General features: G+C 58.1%; 1 protein-coding gene across 1 annotated transcript in view; it reads right to left on the bottom strand.

Moving 5' to 3' along the window:
* Positions 1-293: 293 nt before the first annotated feature.
* CTNND1 (catenin delta 1) overlaps positions 294-1,506 on the bottom strand; it is a 20,025-nt gene continuing 18,812 nt past the window's right edge. The window contains exons 16-19 of the mRNA XM_035897917.1: positions 1,228-1,315; positions 910-957; positions 685-782; positions 294-527 (exon numbers count right to left, since the gene is read on the bottom strand). Coding sequence (XP_035753810.1) covers positions 420-527; positions 685-782; positions 910-957; positions 1,228-1,315 — 342 coding nt within the window. The 3' untranslated portion in view covers positions 294-419. The remainder of the gene's footprint in view (positions 528-684; positions 783-909; positions 958-1,227; positions 1,316-1,506) is intronic.

Below are 1,506 nucleotides of genomic sequence, written 5' to 3'. Positions count from 1 at the left end.
GTTGGCTGTTGAGGTGTCCCAGAACAGGGAGGTGCAGCAGTCTGGAGGAGGCAGAGCGGCCTGGGCTGCTCCCAGAGGACCAGGCCCAGTCATTTGGCTGGCTAGTTGGCACAAACAGTCCAGCAGAGATCCAAAAACGAGACAAGGTAAAAGTCAGTCCATTCCACCATGAAGAGTTATATATATTTATATATATAATATATTATCAACCCAAACTGAGCGGAGGTGGGGACGGCAGCTAGATCTTCTGCTGTGGAGAATGAGGGAGAGACGTTAGCATGCCTAGAGAGCAGGCGAGCCGCGGAGGCGTGATTGTGGCCCCGGTGGATCAGGCAGCGATTGCAGGCAGCAGCAATCAGAGAGCAGAATCTGGCTGGCCAAAGCACCCCTAACAGCGCAGCAGGATCTGTCACCACTGTTCAGATTGGGCAGGACACCGCGGGACATCCCGACACGGGATAAAACACAGCGGAAGCAGCATCTTCCGCCTCCTCTACCTCAGGCTGCGGTTCCTGCCCCTCCTCCTGCTGCAGACACATAGGGGTTAGTTGGGGCGATGAAGCGGGGCGGGCTGGTGTTAGCTGTGGGAGCCCGGTTCTCCCCCCCAGCCAGCCAGAAGGGCGATGCGTTACCTCCCACACCCCAGGCCCGCTCGCTCTTCCCTCATGAGGAAGAGCTGCTCACCATCAACGGCGCTGCCTTCACTGGCTCCATATCTCCGAGGTCACCAGATCGGTCCAGTGTCCTGCTGTGGTCCCTCTCATTGAGCGTGGAATAATTGTCTGGGGCAGGAGAGGGGACAGTCAGTCATGTCACCTCCATGGGAGGCAGCATCATCCCCACAGGAGTGTGAGCTCTGCCCCCTCCCAGAATACCAAGATACTGCCCCCCTTCCAGTCCCCCTCCTACCTGGTCCCATGTTGCTCATCTGGATCTCCTCCCGGGAGGATTTCTTGTCTACAAGAATGGGAGAGCAGCAGGTCACATGCAGCCCCTAAGCAGCAGCGGAACTGCTGCCTACCCCAGCTAGAGGAACCCAGACCCCACTGCAGCACTGCTGACTCCAGGATGTTACAGGGCCCACGTTTAACTGCATGCATCATTTCTAGCCCTGAGAAGCCATCTAAAGCCCAAACTGATGGCCCTGTGTGAGCAGCCACAGCTACCAAGAAAGCCAGGGCTGAAGAGCAGGGAGGGGGACAAAGGCTGTTCTGGGTACCCACATACCTGTTTTTTGGTTCCTGTCAATGAGAGGCAAGGTGCTGTCATCAAACGAGTTGCCTCCCTGGGTCCGAGAGGCATTGCTCAGGTTCACCTGGAACATCAGACAGGGACCACTCACACCCTGGCCCAGGCACTCCTTCCCCATCAGCACATCTCACCTGTCCAGCCCCCAACATCAGGACTGACCCAGGAACCCGCCCACAGCCCCTGAAGCAACCAGAGGGTGCTCCAGAGCCCATGGCTGCACCCACATCAGAGAGGGGAGGGGGGCCGCCCGGGACT

The sequence above is a fragment of the Egretta garzetta genome, unplaced genomic scaffold (assembly GCF_000687185.1).
Source record: "Egretta garzetta isolate BGI_Z169 unplaced genomic scaffold, ASM68718v1 scaffold937, whole genome shotgun sequence".
Classification (NCBI taxonomy): domain Eukaryota; kingdom Metazoa; phylum Chordata; class Aves; order Pelecaniformes; family Ardeidae; genus Egretta; species Egretta garzetta.
This window is presented reverse-complemented; position numbering and strand designations above follow the sequence as displayed.